Below are 18,969 nucleotides of genomic sequence, written 5' to 3' on the forward strand. Positions count from 1 at the left end.
AGTTATTGTCCAGATTTGTTGACGGATTACTTTTACTTGGTCACAAATTCGCTTGCAATTTTATGCAAAACTTATAAAAAGGAGTTTAGATAAAAAATACAAAAGAAGCGAAACAGTTAAAGGAGATTTATTATTACGTTTAGTTAAGATAAAGTAAGCGCTTGTATGCAGTGGTATGCTCAAATCATTGCAAGTTTTCTTATTTCCATTTCTGGCTCTTGTTACCGGTCTTGTACTGGATGCTACAAATCGTCGCATCCGATTTCTCCGCATACCGGATACTATTCTCATTTTCTTATTTGCACTTGGCACAAGGTTTCATCCTTCTTCCATTCTTAAATACCCATCAAAACTAAATTGTCTCGTTGTGCATCTCTATGCAATAATACTCACGACTTATTAACATTTATTACTGTTTTGTTCTTAATGTTAACTACTTAATTAATTATGTCCCATTTCTCATTTTCCTAACTTTCCAATTAATTTTGTTTAAGCGGAAATATATTTGAAGCCCTTTTTTAAATTATTTGGCGTGATCAAAAAAGCCATAATCACGATGAAATCTTAAAATCAATGGACCTTAAGCTTCTTCGATGGAGAATAAAGAATCAAAATTGATAGATTGGAATTTGTTAAATAATGACTTAAGTTACGCAAACTTTACTTCAATGACTGCTTAATACTTCAGTTTCATTCTTCACTTATTCTTCCCAGAAAATTTGATGGCACACATCGATGAGACTTACACGTGGAAGACCGTCGAACCTGGCATTGTTGTTGGAGTACGTTTATGATATCAATTACAATCAGTGCAAACGGTGCGACACACAGAGATTCATTTTTTGAAATGGAGCAAGCAAGCAAGCTATTTCGATCAGAATTAATCTCTCATTTAGGTTCTTCTACCGTTACTTATTTTTGAATCTGCGGTGAAAAGCAATTCACATCTATTCTTTCGCAAGCAATGGCTATTATTCGCGCTGACCGCTACTGTTTATTTATTAACACTAATATTATACACTGCCTTAATGCTACCATTTCTGCGGATTATGGACAACTGGAATGTATTCACGGTTAGTATGATTATCACTGTTATGACTTACCGATCTAAATGAAAATTGAAAATTAAAATACAGATTTTAAATTTCATTCAAATCAACATCAGATGAGGTCTTTGGTACAATGTTTATAGTATTTCTGGAATGCGGCATAAAAATTATGCTGCTTAGTCTTACTCATTTCTTTCGCCATGTACGTGTACCATTCATTTACCGTGAACATCACTAGAAAATATGCAAAGTAGACTGGTTATGGCGGAATGAGTTTCACTTCATTTCGCTTCAAAGCATTTTATTGTCTGTTTTCTCTGTTTTGAATCTGACGAATTCTATGTAATTTTTCTTATTTTATAATAAATTGACACATGTTTAGACCGTCATTTTGTGAGTTTTTTTTTTTTTTAATTATCCGCTTTTAAGATCGCAAAAGTGTTTTTTTTTTTTTTTTTTTTTACTGTAAAGCATTAATAATGCAAGCTACAGAAGTCGCACTTTCAGCACGAAATATCTGACTGCAGGCTGCGGTCTATACTATCTCTTTGGCTTAGGTTATCATAACTTTGACTAATTCCTTCTAGCTAGCATCGATTGCATATATATTACCTGTGAAAACCGCGCTGATTTTCACACTTCTCTTGCGTTTAACTCATTCCAGAGTCATTTTTCGCATGTGTATGCCTCATCATCCATAAAGCATATTTGATTTGTCGTTAGTTTTCTGAATAATGATAAATTGGGGTCATATAGGTCATGCTGATGGGTGCAATTTTGGCTGCAACAGACCCTGTAGCAGTTGTCGCAATCCTGGAAGATATCGGTGCTCCGCAGCGTATCAAAATATTGGTAGAGGGTGAATCATTACTCAATGATGGTCTAGCCATTTTTGTCTACCAAATTCTCCGCAATTTTGTTTTGGTAGTTCTTTTCTGTTCATAATTTTCTTGCCATGGAGTATTGTTAGTAACGTATACGTGTCTTTCCACACAGTTTTACGGAATCCCAATCCCGATGAATCAGTATTTGACAATAAAAATATCCAAGCATCAATTGATTCGTGCAAGTTTTAGTTTAAACTCTTCCTTGATTTCAGAAGGAAGTAAATTTACCATCTTACCCGTATACTTTTGTACATTATGCAGCGATGTGCGTAAGCTGTATCGTAATTTCGCCGTTGTTGGGGTATACTAGTGCTCATATTACTGTTATGATCATACGACATGGTATTAATGAGGAGAAAAGAATTCAGGTTATTCATTATTCCTTCTTCCCTCTTACTTTTTGCAGTTTTAACACTGCTAATTGCTATGATTGCACCAAATATTCCTTTTGCCAATTTCCGTTGGATTCTTGGACGATATTTTAGGAATTTCTGTAGTTCGAGAACTAACGCAAAGTTTTCTTTCCTGAATTGGAACCACTTTGAATTTAAGTGCAATTTGTGTTCTCCACAATGCAAGAGATTTTTTTTTTCCTTTGATGATTCTTGCTTAAAACTTTTACAGTTTTAGATGTTTTTGGTAATTTCCGTATACTTTGTATGGCAGTTGGGTGAAGTAACCAAAGGATCGGCCGCTGTAGCCACCGTCTTTTACGGTGTTACACTGAACTATCTTAGGTGATTTTTATTGTTTTGCAACACAAGGGTCTTGAAATCATGATCAGGCCGATAAAGTTCGTATGAAAAAAAATGGTGCGAAGTATAATCTTTAACTATTTACCGATCTTATACCATTTCGTTTTATCATATTGCACCGATTTGTAGAGAACGATTAAATCCCAGAAGTGTAGAATTGACTTTACAAATTTGGACAGCATTTGGATATTGGGCTAACTGCATTGTATTTATGTTCAGTGGCTATGCCATTGGTCTGCTGCTCTTCAATAATCCAGTTGAAGTGAATTCTTATATGTTTTTTTTAGACATCATAACCATCATTTAAGGTTTGATTGATTGATAATCCTTGAAGCCTGTAGTTCTTTTTGATGGTTAGATGATAAATTCAGAAGCTCAGAAAACGAATCGTTGAAGTATGCTATGTTTAGATTGATGTAATTTATCATTTAATCTCCGGTGTGCTGTTATTTCCCGTATCATTGATGGCTCGTATGTTGGCATTACTTGTGTTTCGTGAAGTATGGAATGCACTGGGTAGTTCTCATATTGTCTATGATACCGATTACGTTCTTTTGGCGTATGGCGGCCTGAAGGGAGCGTTGGCACTCCTATTGGTACATGAATTTACTGAAAGTGTTCAGTACGACCCGTATGCTCGTCGAGTTGGCGAAAAAGTGGTACTTTATGCGAGTTCTGCCGTTTTCGTTTGTTTGGTGATTCAGGTAGTCACTGCTGATATCACTGTATCCTCATCTGTCATTCTTTATAGCACCATTATAATAAATTTATAGAAAGCTCTAAGCATAGCAAGCAGTTTTCTTGATAAGTGACTAAACGCTCCTATACGAAATGGTTAGTGTTGATTGTCTCATAAAATGTTGGAAAATTGTAGGGAATGACATTTTCCTATGTTACGAATCGTGAAGGCACAAATCGCCGATCACGTTACATTAAAGATTCAGAGAAGAACGTAGAACGACATTTAAATCGTACTCTACGTACGAATATAAAAGCAATGCGTCGGCAAGCTGACTCTTATCTTACAGAGGCTAATTGGACCGTTGTTAATGAGCAGATCGAAGCTAATGTCTTCAAAGTAATTTAATTTTTAAGTGTCATTTTTTTAGGTATTTTCTTTGAATATTAGAATACTTCTTCTTCGAAGTAAAGTTTTTTCTTTGATTCATTGATTCACTGGTTATCGCAATTCTAGAAGAAGTAACTGATCATAATTTGGTGATTTTAGGGCTTTGCGAGTAATGTAGGACAATATTCACGGGTGCAAACTAGCATGTATGATGAATCAGTGAAAAGTATTGACAGTCAGTCGGTGGACGAGTCACTTCTTATAGTATCTTATCTATTTCCATTTTTTACTCCTTTGTTCGCATGACGAGAGTTGTTTTTACTCTCATACTTGACTATAAACTATCACATTGTTTCTTTACATAATAGCTTTCACGACTGAAATTAAATGTTAAAGTAAAAATGGATCGGATTTTCTGAACTACAGAAGAAAGACGACAGTGACGTTTGTACTGGTTACTATAGTATTCTTCTTGCTCGAGTATACAGCCTTTGGACTTTGGGTGCGATTTCTGGACGTGCAGCACATTTAGTAATCGACCTCCTGGAACATGGTGTTGATGAAGGAAAGTTAACATTGGATGACTTTTGTGAACATTTGAATTCAGCTGATAACAAGTGGTACCATCACGTGGAGTTAAGGATCCTAACAGTGTTGAGGGTTATGTCTTTAAAAATTACTTTGAAAGGGAGATTATTCTTTACACTTCAAAGCAGCGTTTAATGGAACATTATTTTAAATTTAATAAGATATCTTAAAGTCAACATAAGAATTTCTTTCCATTGAACGGTTTATCATTATATTCAGTTACAAATATCTTAAAATATATGAAAATATATATATGACCTTTCAAATTTGTAGTATTGGATTGATACGGACACAAAACTGAATCGTCTAAACTGGATGGGTATTCCATTCTTGCCTTATCCAATTCCTACTAATATTTCCGTTTTAAAACCGGTTCGGTCTCTGGAATGGTATGTATTCAAAGAAGAAGCAACTACCCACGTTCTTTTTTTGCATTAAATTAATGATTATTATTATTAATTAATTGATACATTTACCTCCATAAACATGTCCGAGTATTATAGGTTGCTCCATCAACAGTATCATTCTCGTTTTGCATCCTTTCTGATTCAATTTTTTTACTTGAAGGTGGTGCATATTTTCTACATTTTTGGCTATCATCCAGTCTGTCTTGATTGCATTTGTCATTTTCTGGCAGCCAGCAGTCGGGACTGATGTTAGCTATTCAGTCCTGATGTTCACATTCCTGATTGCGTTCATTTTTTTTGTTGAAGAAGTGGTACATTTTCATCGATTACGGAAACCAGCATATCGAATGGTTGGTTAGCGATCCAAGTTATTTGTCAATTTTTTATGCCAACTGTTTGTACCCAACCAGCATACAAGCGTAGATAAATGTTGAGAATACATAAAAGATTGGTGCGGTAAATGAGAATTGTGTAAATAGCGAGTCTTCGGAAACATTTCCGAAAATAGCAAAATATGCACAAATTTTGAAAGCTGTTCAGTGAGTGGTGTTAACTTTTCAAAATAAGTTTTCAGCTTCTTTAGGAATTAGATCGTCTGGATATGCGCTGTTTTCAAAGCATGAATCGGATTACTATCGAATTCGCTCTTTTTCTTGTTTATATGTCACTAATTGTCGGAATTTGCATCGTTCTTTCGGTAATATTGGCCAAATATCCGAACGGTTCATGCATACGAGACAATGGACAGTGGAGAATATTGTGTCAGTACCGTCATTTCATTTTACCTTTCCAGCTTTTTTAAGTTGCTCTGAATCCAAAGAAAAACAAGGCATACAATTTGATAAAACCATGAAATTTTATTCTTTAAGAGTTTCGTTATTTTCTGCACAGAAAATCCGATATTTTGATAACTTTAGTTTCAATGTTTTTCTTCAATGTTTTTTCAAACCCATATTTATCACTTAATTTATATTTAGAGAATTGTTTTATAGTTTCAAAAAGATCATTTCAAAATCTTGACATCTTGAAATCTTATTTCTTTCCCTTCTTTTCATTCTCTTATTTTCAGCTGTGTGCAACACGATGCGTTTTATACTTCTTTTATTTATGGTATTTTTGACACTTTTAAAAATCCTGCGCATCACACCACTGTTTATTTTCACGCTTCATGAGGCACTGTATACTGCTAGCGTATGTGTCTTCATATCCACTTCTATATAGTTGCTTTCATTACTTTATATTTTATGCCATATTAACTTTATTTCAGCTCCTACGTATACGTATTCAGCTCTCGGCACTTTATTTTCTTCAGTTCTTGCTCAGTCAACCGCCAGCGAAATTTACCTTTTTCCCGGGTGATTCCTATCAGGTAGCATTAGGAGAACAGAAAAATTTAAATAAAATTGTGGATGCTCTGATTCGAAAAGCGATGAAAAAAAACAAAGAAGTGCTTGACCTAATTACTGTTATCAAAACCAAACAAGCCATCCGAATGGCTGCACAAACGCTGGAACATACTATTATTGATTTGCAAAAGTTAGTAGAAGTTATTGTTCAAATGCATTCGTAAACCCATTATTTTTTTTGCTTTAGGTTCTAAATATTAGTATCCTAATATTATAAATTATCTAAATAACTTTGCTTAAATGACTTCTTTCCGTCAAATTGATTACAATTCCAGAATTTAAAGTATTTAGTGCAAAAGCTATTTTCATTTTAGGCAGGGATTTTTGCATCACGAATCGGTACAACAATGGGAGCGTTCTTTGAATCGTTTGCGTGATCGTGGTGAGCGTTTAATTAATTCTCCGGATCCCAGCTTTCAGGATGCTCTGGAATCTGTTCATTGGATTCAGGCTATCGATAATCAGAAAAGGCAGGACTTAGTGGATAAATTGGTCAAATATCTTGAAACACAATCTGGAATTGAACAGTCAGGTGGCCAGTTAGTCCAAACGTTCGGAAAGACGATGTACTTTATCCGAAAGGGCATTTGCAAGTTAGTCATTTGTCTTTGACCACAAGATATCTTTTTAGGAAATTTATTTGTTCCATTTCTTTTTTGCAAGCTCTCAAACTTCTATTTTTGGTTTCAAATGCGAGTACGATTGTGAGGCTAATATAAATATGATTGTTACTAATGATAAATACAACTACTAATTACAGAGTAACTGAAATGACATTATCGAGGCGGGGGAAAGAGCACAAGCACGATTATTATGTATATCAGGGGCGCTTTGTTGGAGAGCGAAATTTGTTGGACAAAAATGATTTCGTTTGTTTTCTTCTGATTGCCAGAAATTTTTCACTACTTTAGAATTCCGATGAAAAAAAGTAATAAATCTAATGTAATCCTCAAAAAATATGATAAATGGATATGTAAAAATATCACTGAAAAATGGCTTTGTTGTTAGGAAATTTTCCAAGCTTTTTAGCAATATATCTAATTTGATCTTATTGTTTAAGCGACGTGAATCCGTGAAAAAACCAAAAGTTGAATACCGGACATCAACCGACTGCATTTTGATCAAGATTGATGAAGATACAATGGATATGGTTCGGTCATTTGATAGCTCAATCATTAGGACAATATCGCGAAAGGAGCAAACACGACGACTTATATATGAACTAAAGGAACAACATGAGTCGTTTGTATTTACTTTCTTAGATACAATTTCAAATTTATATTGGGTATTCATATATATTTTGTATTCATATACTATTCGCATACAGTTTCAAATTTCTATTCATGTACGCTGGTTGGAAGTAGATAGATTTTTAGAATATATCTAAAATAATCAGAACTGAATTTACAAAAATTTGCATATTAAATTAATTGAAATTAAAATAATGTTAATGGTATTACTGCAGTTTTGCTTTAATAACTTTGGATGAATTCGAAAAATTATACACAAGACATGGATATTCCGTGGGTGGTCGAGTAGACGTTGAAGTTGGAATTGGAAGGAAGCTTATTATCGGATTCCGAGCAATGATGGTTGCCTTGAAACCTTCAACGAGTTTGGATGATCATTATCATATTCTGGGACCAGCTGTTGTAACGCTGAAACCTGTTGGTGAAGATGTAAGGTTTCTTTTATTCTTAAAAATGTAGCTAGGAATTTGAAATGGAATATAGAGTATGAATGATTAAACGTTAAAAAGTTAAACCATTGAAAATCCGAAAAATGAGTACATTTTTTAGGAAGGAATGTCTGTTCTTATTGATAATGAGCGAAGTGCCGATCAGCCGACCCTAGATGTAGAAAGTAATATATCATTAGAAACTGGAACGGAAGAGCCGGACAAAATTTTATCAAGGAAAAAAGTTAATGCTAAAATATGTTTTCTTGAACGTTTCATCCATGTTTTATGAGATTTTTAGCAGTTGAAATTTTATAATTCTAATAAATTTAATAATTTTAAGAAAATTACTAAGAAAAATAGTTACCAAATTTACAGGGCAGTATTAAAAAGAAAATATTGTCAACAACTTCAAGGACCGCGGTAATAGTTCACATTCAAGTGCATTCAGTTAACTTTTGTTTATGAAATACGGATTATACATTTGCTCTAGAATTGAAGACTTATTTTAATAGCAACAAAAATTTTTTTTTATTGATTTTCATAAAACTAAACTGCTTTATTTAGCAAACACTCCCAATCCTTTTGGAGAAGACCAAATCATCGTTTGGTGAGCTAGAAAAGGTAAAAATGGAATTAACTGAGTCTGTTTTTGCTTTTGCTTATTGCACTTCATGCTACTTAATTATTCGGTATCACCAAATTGTTGAAATAAATGATTAAATCAATGTTAGCAGACAAGCATTTAAAGAAATATTGAACTAAATCAGTGACTAAATTAAGGTTAGTGCACAGATGTCCAAAGCTGGCACATTGTACAAATAAGCTCAAAGTTGACAAAAGATTGGCTTGCATGCACAGAAGGATTGTGATTATTACATCTTCAGATATGACTTATTTCAGGGTAAAATAGAAGCAAAAAAATTACGGCCAAGTTCAGAACGGACTCAACTGACAAGGAGGACTGAATCAAAACCTTTAAAACCATCATCACTAGATGTAACAGAAAAGAAGACATTAGAAACACAGTCGGATGAGGAAGATGAAGACCAAGAACAGAAAGATTCGGAAACCACCGCAAAACTGAGGAAAAAGACGGAAAAATATTTGGAAATCGAGCGCACTCAGACACATTCACAACAGTCCTACGTCACAAGTATCACAAGCGTTAAAAGTTCCAATAGTGAAGGTACTACTAACTCTAATTTCAGTGGTTAAGCACTTAATTATTACAAGAACTGTTGCAAAAACATTGATGTTTGAGCAATTTAAAAATCACCGAACAAATTGTTGCAATATTTTTTGTGTTGGTGCTAATTAATCATCCAATTATTTCTATACTTTTCACTCTTCAATTCTTTTTTTTTTTGTCATTTACTAAACTTTTCTTATATCTTAAACCAATACTGGTTCATGTGTTCAAAATCATATATCATTTCTAACATGCTAAAATATACATAGATCTATTTTTGAGTTTTCCTTTTTTTCAGCGCCAGCAAAGTGATCAAAATAAACCGAAGAATTTTGCATTTTTGTATATATTTTAAAGTATCATTTTTAGAAAAATTGTTGCTGTGCTGAAGTTCCAAATCATATTCAATTATTTTTCTCTGTTTCACATTTTTATCTATAGATGGAAACTGTAACAATTAACATAGTAAATTTCTAAAGTACCGCAATTCAGCTGATTCTCTTACAATTGATTTCGTTATGACATCTAAGGTTACCAATGTGAAATTTCTCACCAAATTCCCCTTTATCATGAGCTCATTATTTAATGAACAAAGTTAGAGTTCATTCGTAACATTCCTTATTAACAATAAAAATTCAACAATTTTAAAATGTGAAGTTGTAAACATTGTTATGGTGGAGCTCCATATAATAAAAGACATTGAAAGAAATTTAGGTGAAACGGTATTCTCAGTTCACTGCATGAGTAGGAAGAACAACGGGGCAGTTTAAAATTTAATATGCAAAATACAATAGTATTATACAAAGTTATACATTAATGTCAGCTTATTAGTTGGTCTTTAATCTAGATCTAGACGACAAGAAATCAAAAGTCAAGAATTGTTGTATGTGAAATTATGACAGTTACGGGCATTTTCTTCCCCACTGAGTTCTTCGAAATCATCTTACGATAAAGATGGAATTAAACATTGCAAAAAAAATAAAAATAAGCTGTACAGAATCACTGGACTTCATTGAACTGAATTTTGAAGTGATAATTATGAATGCCAGTCGAAAATGATTGTATTCAATAACCCGATTGCATTAAATCTTTCCATTAAAGTGAAAACTTATCCAGTATTTCGGGAAGGAGTTATTCAAGTCATTATTTTAAAGAAAAACATTTGATTTTTCTTGTTTAATCTTAATTTATATTTAGGCTCGAACTATATTTACTCTTATGACTTCATCGCAACGTAAGCACTACTTAAAGTACACTTAATTACAGGGAACGATATCATGGAATTCCTAGAGCGTACTCAAATTCATTTTTATTTTATGTTCACTCGATGCCATTTGCAGTCTAATTGGGTAGATTCCAATTGATTCAAATCAGTTTCCTCATGAATCTTGTCTATTCGATAAAATTTTTGGATACGACCAATGTCCACCATAACTATCAGATGTCAGTTGATATCTTTCCCATTCAGACACATAAAGTCGGAAGCAATCCAAACGTCTGATACCGATTGTCATATCATCTTCATATTTATGTAATCGTTGAATAGCAAAGTTTGGTAAGCAAAAGTCATAGCAATTCGAGCAGCTTGAATCTGAAATATGCATGATATTGTTAGAGTACTAACCTATAAATGTAATAAAGAGCATAATTATATATAATGAGAATTAGCAAATATCTCAATTAAGCGCTTCAACAACAAGTAATACCAGTATTAAAGGTTAAAAGTTCTGAACTAACCTCTTGTATAGACCGTATGTTTCAGCAAGTACCATTTTGCACTTTGACAATTATCGATTTCATTTGTAAATTTACGTTTTGCACTTTTAGCATCTATTGCTTCTGCATGGTACTGCCAATATTCTTGCCATCCGTATTCCGAATAAATCTTAATGCTCAGCCGGAGGTTTCAAAATGATGAGATTTATAAGCAATAGCAACATTTGGTAAACAAATTTAAGAGCCGCGACGTTTTTTGTTACAATGTTGTTTGCATTATTCAAAATCTATGAGCTTTTGTAAATTGGAAATTAGACAAAAATTGAATAGTCGGCATGCTACCTCAGACGTTACAGATGAAAGTGCATCACGAAGAGCTGAGATATTTGGAATAGCGGACCGGTCAAGAGGTATCAAGAAACATACAATCTGTTTGCCAGAACTGTCAATCAACGCATGATCCGCTATTGCTACGTAACCCTGCAAATTTCAAATGCTGCTACCAAGAAACAGAAATGATGTTAATTTAAAAATTTCCTGTGGAATATTGACAATAAACTAAAGAGTTAAACTGTTCAGTTTTTTTTTTTTTTTTTTCTTTTTGTGAATCCTAGCCTGTAGATAAGGATAAAAGAATGTCGATAGAGATGTAAATAAAAATAAAAGAAATGTAGATAAGAAATAAATAAAAGTACCGTTTCGAAATCGATAACACTGAGTGAATTACTTCTGAACGGTAAATTACCGATCAGCTCGAAGTGAACTTGTGATGAACTGTAAAAGATAATATTAAGTAGGCTGGGAATCTGGTTGTAAACGCCATCCTGGACAAGACGATGACACTTTTTACATATTGGTGGATATAGAGATAATGTCCGTACCTAAAGGCCAATTTTTTACAAAGAAAGTCATACAGAACTGATCTATTTAGACTTATAACAAATTTATTACAGAAGCTCATTGTGAACATCTAATAGTATTTTATATTTAGGAGATCATTAAAAGTTGGTATTTCGACAGAAAGACTTCAAACACCAATTGCAAAAATTTTCTAACTTCAAAATTATTTCTTAAAGACTTTAAAAAACATTTCAAAATTTAAATAATCATTCATAATATTGATAAGTATCTAGAAAGCAGAAATGAGCCTCTTTATTAGCCTCAAAAATATAGCCTTCATTACCAACCAGTGGTAACACTTACCGAATAAGAGCCAAATAAAGCGTTAAGAACAATACCAAGCAAAATAAAAAATAAAGTGATAAGAAGCAAAAATAACAATAAAAAACAAATTAAGCGAGGCGTCCATGTCGTATTCCTGAAATTTTCTTTCCGACACTTAAAACATTCACAAGAATTGCTTCAGAATAATTTTCAATTTTTCACTTTACATGAAAAGAGGTAGGTAGTGATACTTTGGTAATCATTACGGTATATAACACTTATGACGTACAGAAAAGATACCTTAAAGAGATCCATGTGCATTTCTACTTCCATTAGCTTCAATTTCCATTTGACGACTATTTGCTATCTCGAGATGTAAGGACTGAATTTTGTAAGGAGTAAATGATTTCCCAAACTTATTCCCGGTTTCTGAGATTATTAAAATAAGGCTCACAATTTGCTGAGAATTGCAATAACTTAGAAAACCTTGCTCTGGAGATAATTTTCCTTATGAATTGTATCATTTGTTCCCATAGTGTGATCATTTCTTCGGATGATTGCGAATGCGATTTTATAAAATCAGCGATTAATGAGGCATCCGACCGAGGCTGTAATTCGGAATTATCATGAAAATTTAAATGCTTTAAGGTTGATATATTTTCCCTTCATTAAAATTGGCAATTCCTTAGCACATGTTTCAACTCACCGCATAAACATCAGTCGGATCATCTTGTTGTCCCATTTGCATACGCTTGTAACTATCCTTTCGCGACAGTTTACTAAAATAGGCCACACTTCCAGATTTAGATTAAATTGAATGAGAACAAGATAAAGTTAAACATCAAACGATGATCAGGAAAGGCAGATCTTTAAATTTTGCATAGAAGTGCTATGATTTATTTATATATATTGTTAAATATTGTAATCTTCTGTGGAGCAAATCTAAATTTACTTAGGAGGTAATAAGCATAAAAAGAGCAAATTCTATTAAATATTTTGGCGGAAATAATAAAAGACGATTAGAAAGTGGTTTCCACCATGCCTTCTTTAGTTACTCTCTGCTCTAAGTTCGAATCTTTGCAACTAATTAACTAATTTTTGTAACTAATTAGTAAGCGAACCTTTCTGCCGGTAGAGTATCGGTATCTTGCCAGGTTTTCGTTCTCTCAGTGGGTGTTAAAGGAAGTGTATAAACAGTTTGCCGATGATGATCAATTGCAGCACCAATTTCATTAGCAGTTGACCTAAATGACAATTCTCATTTTGAGAGGAAGTATTTCAGATTACAGTTTGGTGTGAAAATACAAGCAACCTTGCTGAGTGAAGGAAGCCGACTTCTTTGTGACTAGATTTGAGAGGTGAGGAGATTCTTGAAGGCTTTCCTGCAGTTCGTTCCTGAATCAGTGTTGTCCGCTGATGTTCAACACTTCTATCAGTAAGCATCTGCTGCTGCTGATCTGGGCTCCGCTCTGTGTGCTGCATTCCGGATCCATCATCGTTGATAAGGCCTGTCCCATGCGTTTGCACTATTCTTGCACCGCCCTCTGTAATAATAACTGTAGTCGAATTGAAGTGGGAGGGATTTGAGCAACAACTCAATATTGTTTACAATGATTAAGAATGTTAAATTTGATTTGTTGCAAAATATTTACATAGCTAAAAAACAAAAACTAATCTGTGATAATTAGAATTCAAAGCTTTAAATTTAAATGAGTAAGCGTTGCGAACTGACCTGACGTATGAACTTCGTGAACATCGTATCCATAGGAATAAATATTTGCCATGGAACGATCTAGATTATCTGATAATTTGAGGTATGGTATGGATACGTTTACTGAATCCGTTTGACCAACCGGAGGCATCCCTATAATTAATTATTCTAATAGATCGATCCTCCTCACTCCTTTTCATCTTACTTTTTAAATCAATAAACATGCTCTTTATTAATTTATTAATAATATGCTCAGGCCTTTTTTTATTTAATTAATAACTTTGTATTTATACATGATTAAAAGGAAGGATTGGTTAGCAGCAGCAACATTAAGGTTTAAGTTAAATTTTCAGAACTATACTGGACTCATAACTGATCAGATAAAGTCTCATATATTCCATTTCCTTTGTAAACAGAAATTCAGGAGAAAGCTAAAGAAACAAATAAGGAAAAAGAGTAAGTAGTAGTATCTAAGACTATGACAGAGCAGTTGCAGAAGAGAAAACCAAAGTTTAGAATTTTCAACAAACGCTCTTCCACTGCTTTATTCACGGCGTTGCTTTTTAACCTAATTCTCTCTTATGATTTAAATTAATTAACAAATATATGAGAATCTAAAGAATTATAAGTAATGAACACATGAAATAATCTATAAATACCAATATAAATCCAAACTATTGAAATTTTGGACTTCGTCCATATCACCCCTTGCTCTTCAAACAAACCGATGTTATAGAAGGCGATAAGCACATATAAATTTTACTTAAAAGTTTTACTTATTAGTAAAATATTAAACAATGACAACAAGAAGGTATGAAATTCTCTCATAATGTCAACTTTGTAGATTTGTAAAATGAATAGTTAGTATAGTCACTGTAGTTTCATGAATAGATTTTTTATTTTATTAATGTGTTTTAAAAGAAAGTTTTGATATGAGTTTTGATGTGATAATATTATCAATCCCACAAATTTCCGTAAATCTCTAAAATAGCCAAACGAGAACTTTATAAAATTTTCAGTGAGCTCTTCAATTTAATTCAAATGGATGCCAAAAGATACTGAATGCTTTTTTTGAACATAGCAATTTTATGTTGAATTGCAAATTTATTTATTTATTGCTAAGAAGCTTAAAAATTATAGCAAAACATTTAAAATCCAAGTACGCAAAATTGACATCCATTTGGAGGATAAATTAAAATGACAATACGGTTGATTATTTGTTTATATAGCAATGAGGTATTTAATGTTATTTATATTTGCAATAACAGAAAGTACTACTAATAATACCTGATGTTTGCAAGAAGGATGCATCTCTGCTGCAGTCTCTTTCACCGGTTGCATAGAATCTGGAAGCGATAATAGATAACAAAGAATTGGAAGTTGAATTTGAAGGGAAGATGTAGTAATTTGAAGCGATAGAGACAGTTGGATAAAAATTTCCAATCTATATTATAAACTGTGTTTTAAGGATAATCCATCTAAGAAAAAGCAGTAAAGGAACGAACCTTCGCTCTGCTTCAGTATTAAGTGCAGATGAAGGTGCTTGTAAAAAGTTTCGTGATGTACGGTAGAAATCATGAATCGGTAATTCCTCATTGTATCGTTGTTCAACTGTTTCCGTTAGAATTTCTTGAAGGGGAATACGTGAATCACTGGTGCTGGCGCCAGTAGTTCGACGTGATTCGGTCACATAATGCTCAATAATTTCCTTTTGCTCAATTTTCTTCGCCAGAGACTCATAGTCCATCTAGAAAAAGAACAAATTATGTACGAAAAAAACAAAAAATATATTCTACGGTATCGAAGCAAGGTCAGAAGTAAAATAGCAAATGAAGAAATGGTATTTGATAATGAAGTCATTCTAATTTATTCATACAATTTATAAGATTATTTAGGATAAATTATTAGTAAGTGCATTATCATTTTGTTACCCAGAAAAATCGATCGTGTAATTGATTTATTTATACGGCCAAGTAAAAGAAATCGACTGATTAAAATTTTGAAAAAGTAGAAAATGGTGACAGTGTGCCTATAGTTCTTCTTCGAAATGATTTATGGTGCGGAGGGATATTCAATATGATTGATAAAGGAAGGAAATAAGTAGGAGTGAGACAGGTATGCAAAATGCACAGGTTGGATTAGTGAAAAAGTAATTTTTCAGACAGTTCGGATTAAAATACACAGCAAAATTATTTGGCTCTCAGTTTGTTTGCTGTGAATGGTATCGATTTCTTATTAAAAAAATATTGAAGTATGACGATCATTTTGTTGACAACAAATCAGAATTTGAAGAACGATTCGCTTCTGAACATAGAACAATGCTAATTTATTTTATAATCAAGTGGGTATTTGAGTGATTATCGATAAGCAGAATCCAATTTGTAATCTTAAATTCAAGTCACTTGTGAAGTAAAATTGAACACAAACTTTGATCTAGTTCATGCATTGGTCATCGTAAAAAAGTATCACTATGCTGCCCTCTTTGAACAAAATGATTTAAATAGAACTGTAGGTGAATCTCGTTGCTTCAGTGTAGCATTTTAGAAATAAATTCAATTCAAGTCAGTTATTATCTAACTGAGGTGATAACAACTGTAACGATATCACACATAAAAGCAATGATATATATATATATATATTTGTTATTGGGATAAAAACTGATCATTCAACAATGCGCTAAAGGAATCGTGATTTTCTAATTTGTAATGATTTTTGTTAGATTAGTGTTAATTTGCCAGAATTTTTCTTACGTTAATATATTAATTTTGTGATCGTAATAACTCGAATAACTTTTGGCGCATTTGTATAGCTAATGCAATCGAACAAATCTTGAATTTCAAGTTTTGCAGGCTGACTCTTATAAAATCCTAGAATATTCATTTGTTTGAGCAATTCAAAATCTCCATTTCTTTAAAAATTTTTTATATGCAGACTTTTTAATTTAAGCGAAAAAGATGAAATGAAGGATTCTAAATTTTGGAAGAAAAAATTTGCAGAAAATCTTCGTCCGTCCGATAGCTATGCGCTGTCATTATTCCTGTCATCATTCCCGTGGAAATATTTACTTCATAAAAAATTTTCTGAATGAATATGACTCAAAATACAATTAATAAAAGGACACCGCTCAAAATATTATTAATCCTTAAAGTTCAAAGCTATCTTTTTCGGTTAGTCAAAAAATCTTTCATACGGTGATCAAATGACTGGTAGTGTGTATGTGTGTGTGTGTGTATGTGTGTGTGTGTGTGTGTGTGTGTGTGTGTGTGTGTGTGTGTGTGTGTGTGTGTGTGTGTGTGTGTGTGTGTGTGTGTGTGTGTGTGTGTGTGTGTGTGTGTGTGTGTGTGTGTGTGTGTGTGTGTGTGTGTGTGTGTGTGTGTGTGTGTGTGTGTGTGTGTGCGTAGTTTTAGCGATGTAATAAATCTGTATTCTTAGTATCACTATCAATAATAAGAGTGCTAGCCTGAAACATGGATGCCAATACTGAAGTCATTATTACGTGGACATATCACTGTAAGTACCCATTTCAGAAAATATGTAATTACTCTTTAAAGGGTCACTGAGAGAAAATTTTTGAAGAGAAAATAATTCAAAAAATTAGGAAAGGGTATGTCAGCATAATAACCTAACAGCAATACTTTTGCAACATTTTAGTATCGAGGAGTGCAACGACAGTGACATGTAGAGAATATCCAGTAGTATAGAAAGATAGTTCGGGAAATGAAGTCTAAATTTCGAAAGATTGAAGTATCAAGTAATTCTTGAAATAGAAAACAGTTACATAATAGATTAAGAAGAAAAAAGGTATACTGCACAATGAATACTTTTTTTTTTTTTAAGTGTGGTAAAGTTTTGATGAAATTGTTGATGAATGATGATACTCGAACTGAGCAATATAAGAATCAGTATATAGAATCGGAACGTTACGTGAGGTCACGGGAGATACTTGTTGAACATAAAAAAGAAAGAAATTTCTGCAAGAGGGAAGATGAAGGAAAACAAAATAGTTAGCAGTTCCTAGAAGAAGTAGCACTTCTTAATGGAAAATTTCGATTTTAAAGAGTTATAAACCGAAAAGCGAAGAGAAACCTATTTGAGCTTATGTGAAAAATTAAATGTTGAATTTATGTAAAAAAAAATTAAAGTAAACAAGTTTAGCCAATGGATGTGGTAAATCTAATCAAAAAAGTTTGCTTTCTAAGCGTGTTATAGCAGTGACTGCTTGAAGTCTACATGGATAGCAATATGGTATAACTTCACTTCACTGAACCAAGGGCAACTGATTTCCAGTTTAACATTAGTATTAACAAAGTTAATATGTGAAGAGCAGCCTGTTACACACGTTATGAAACATAAATATCAGCACCAAATATTTACCAAATACATTTTAAAGTTAATCAAGAAAAAGTAGCGTTTGTAAGGACACTGTGAGGAAATCGAAAAAGTAATAATACCAAAGTTGAAATGTTCAAAGTTAGTGTGTTGTAGCAATAAATGCGACAATAAAATGCGATACATACTGACCCAAGGAAAGTTAAAATTTCCGAGGATGAGATAGAGCAATAATTCTCAAGAATTCCTGAACAAAACTGGTCATACTGGAGGTACTAAAACATGTTAAAAGTAGTATGTTGTAAAATGATAAAAAAGTTTTCGTCACCAGCAATTCTGGATCAATGTGAATGAAAATGATGATCGCATGAAAAACTAGAAAGCAAACGTGCGTGAAGATGCTTTGAATCGTTAACAGCTTAATTTACATAAGCACTAAAGTTGATAAGTGTAAAAAAAGCTCAAAAAGATTGGAAATAATAACTCAGGAATTATATGATTTGTATCGAATTTCCCTTTGTTCGACATAAACGGATTTGAAATTTCTTTTGAAAGATAAAATTAGTAAGCTATGGGCTGAAATTAAGGTGAAATTGGTGTAAAAAATTTAAATTGCACTACCTGCGCTTTTCATTTCGTTCTTGATACTCTTTATACATTATGTCTAAAGAAATAACAAAAAATAAATAAATAAATTCTCTTTCATAAAGGGAACTTATTTGAACATAGAATGATGTTTAGAAGGAGGATTTAAGTAACATTTAACGTTGGCTTAAGAGTTTAATTAAGGTTATAATTCATTCACACCTATGAAATTTCACGTGAATTCAGTAAAACTTTTAGAGTTTTTATAGTAGTAGCAAACTTGTACACTTATTACTTGGTCCGCTTGATTACTGCATAACATAATAAATAGACAAAAATTTTTTAAATTTTCAAAGAAAATTCTCAAGAAAGTGGACATAAATACTGTCACGTTATCTTGCTTCCATAAAATACAATAGTTAATTATATGAAT

General features: G+C 32.7%; 2 protein-coding genes across 2 annotated transcripts; one reads left to right on the forward strand and one right to left on the reverse strand.

Moving 5' to 3' along the window:
• Nucleotides 1-175: 175 nt before the first annotated feature.
• On the forward strand, nucleotides 176-9,343 carry Bm10817 (Uncharacterized protein; the record flags this gene model as incomplete). Its single annotated transcript, XM_043077183.1, has 24 exons — nucleotides 176-315; nucleotides 689-782; nucleotides 897-1,073; nucleotides 1,806-1,973; nucleotides 2,149-2,304; nucleotides 2,567-2,673; nucleotides 2,821-2,953; nucleotides 3,102-3,395; nucleotides 3,566-3,769; nucleotides 3,920-4,024; nucleotides 4,187-4,390; nucleotides 4,622-4,737; nucleotides 4,916-5,105; nucleotides 5,339-5,516; nucleotides 5,825-5,946; nucleotides 6,023-6,291; nucleotides 6,476-6,754; nucleotides 6,922-7,030; nucleotides 7,222-7,403; nucleotides 7,627-7,840; nucleotides 8,218-8,262; nucleotides 8,407-8,463; nucleotides 8,743-9,028; nucleotides 9,330-9,343. The coding sequence occupies 24 exons, from the start codon at nucleotides 176-178 to the stop codon at nucleotides 9,341-9,343; spliced, it is 3,843 nt and encodes a 1,280-aa protein (XP_042933117.1).
• A 1,067-nt stretch (nucleotides 9,344-10,410) lies between these two features.
• On the reverse strand, nucleotides 10,411-15,369 carry Bm2101 (Uncharacterized protein; the record flags this gene model as incomplete). The annotated part of the gene is made up of 12 exons (XM_001900540.2): nucleotides 10,411-10,622; nucleotides 10,769-10,916; nucleotides 11,090-11,227; nucleotides 11,443-11,628; nucleotides 11,951-12,065; nucleotides 12,398-12,519; nucleotides 12,618-12,690; nucleotides 13,033-13,155; nucleotides 13,224-13,455; nucleotides 13,644-13,775; nucleotides 14,910-14,968; nucleotides 15,128-15,369. The coding sequence occupies 12 exons, from the start codon at nucleotides 15,367-15,369 to the stop codon at nucleotides 10,411-10,413; spliced, it is 1,782 nt and encodes a 593-aa protein (XP_001900575.2).
• Between the last annotated feature and the right edge of the window lie 3,600 nt (nucleotides 15,370-18,969).

The sequence above is a fragment of the Brugia malayi genome (genome assembly GCF_000002995.4).
Source record: "Brugia malayi strain FR3 genome assembly, contig: Bm_v4_Chr1_scaffold_001, whole genome shotgun sequence".
NCBI classification, from domain to species: Eukaryota; Metazoa; Nematoda; class Chromadorea; order Rhabditida; family Onchocercidae; genus Brugia; species Brugia malayi.